Source organism: Bison bison, unplaced genomic scaffold (assembly GCF_000754665.1).
Source record: "Bison bison bison isolate TAMUID 2011002044 unplaced genomic scaffold, Bison_UMD1.0 scf7180017864492, whole genome shotgun sequence".
Taxonomy (NCBI): domain Eukaryota; kingdom Metazoa; phylum Chordata; class Mammalia; order Artiodactyla; family Bovidae; genus Bison; species Bison bison.
Genome location: NW_011495051.1, coordinates 6,587,373 through 6,587,900, shown reverse-complemented (window position 1 = coordinate 6,587,900; position 528 = coordinate 6,587,373). Strand labels below are relative to the sequence as shown.

The 528-nt window shown below is 64.4% G+C and overlaps 1 protein-coding gene across 1 annotated transcript in view; it reads left to right on the top strand.

The window, feature by feature from the left end:
* The window catches only part of ZNF358 (zinc finger protein 358), a 2,966-nt gene extending 2,438 nt beyond the window's left edge, over positions 1 to 528 (top strand). Inside the window, exon 3 of the mRNA XM_010828488.1 lies at positions 3 to 528. Within this exon, the coding sequence (XP_010826790.1) occupies positions 3 to 458 (456 nt within the window). The 3' untranslated portion in view covers positions 459 to 528. The remainder of the gene's footprint in view (positions 1 to 2) is intronic.

Below are 528 nucleotides of genomic sequence, written 5' to 3'. Positions count from 1 at the left end.
CGGCTGCGGCTGCCGCCGCTGCCGCTGCCGGCCTGGGCCTCAGCCCCGCTTCGATGCTAACGCCAGGGCAGGCCCCCCTCCTGGGTCCGGATGCTGTCTCAGTGCTCAGCCCTGGCCCTAGCTCTGGCTTTGACCGTGATCCTGGCTCTGGGCTGGGCTCCCTCCCCAATCCCAACCTCAAACCCACCAGTGGCTCTGGATCTAGCCCCAGCCCTGATTCTGCCCTGTCTTCTGACCCTAAGCCTGGGCACAGTGCCAATTCCGACCTCCTGGCTAGCCCTGACCACAGATCTGGTCCCAGCCCCGACACAGATCCTGTGCCCAGCCCTGACTCCAACTCCAAGTCCCACCCTGACCCTGGCTCTCCCATCTGTGACACTGTCAGCCCAGCCCTCCCTACGGGCGAGAGTCCCAGGTGGGTGCAGGAGCAAGAAGCCCTGCTTGGGCCTGATGGCTAAAGGGTGTGCTGGCACCCACAGGTGCCTGGGAAAGCGTGTGTTGTGCAGTTAGTAAAATCCTCCCACTGCC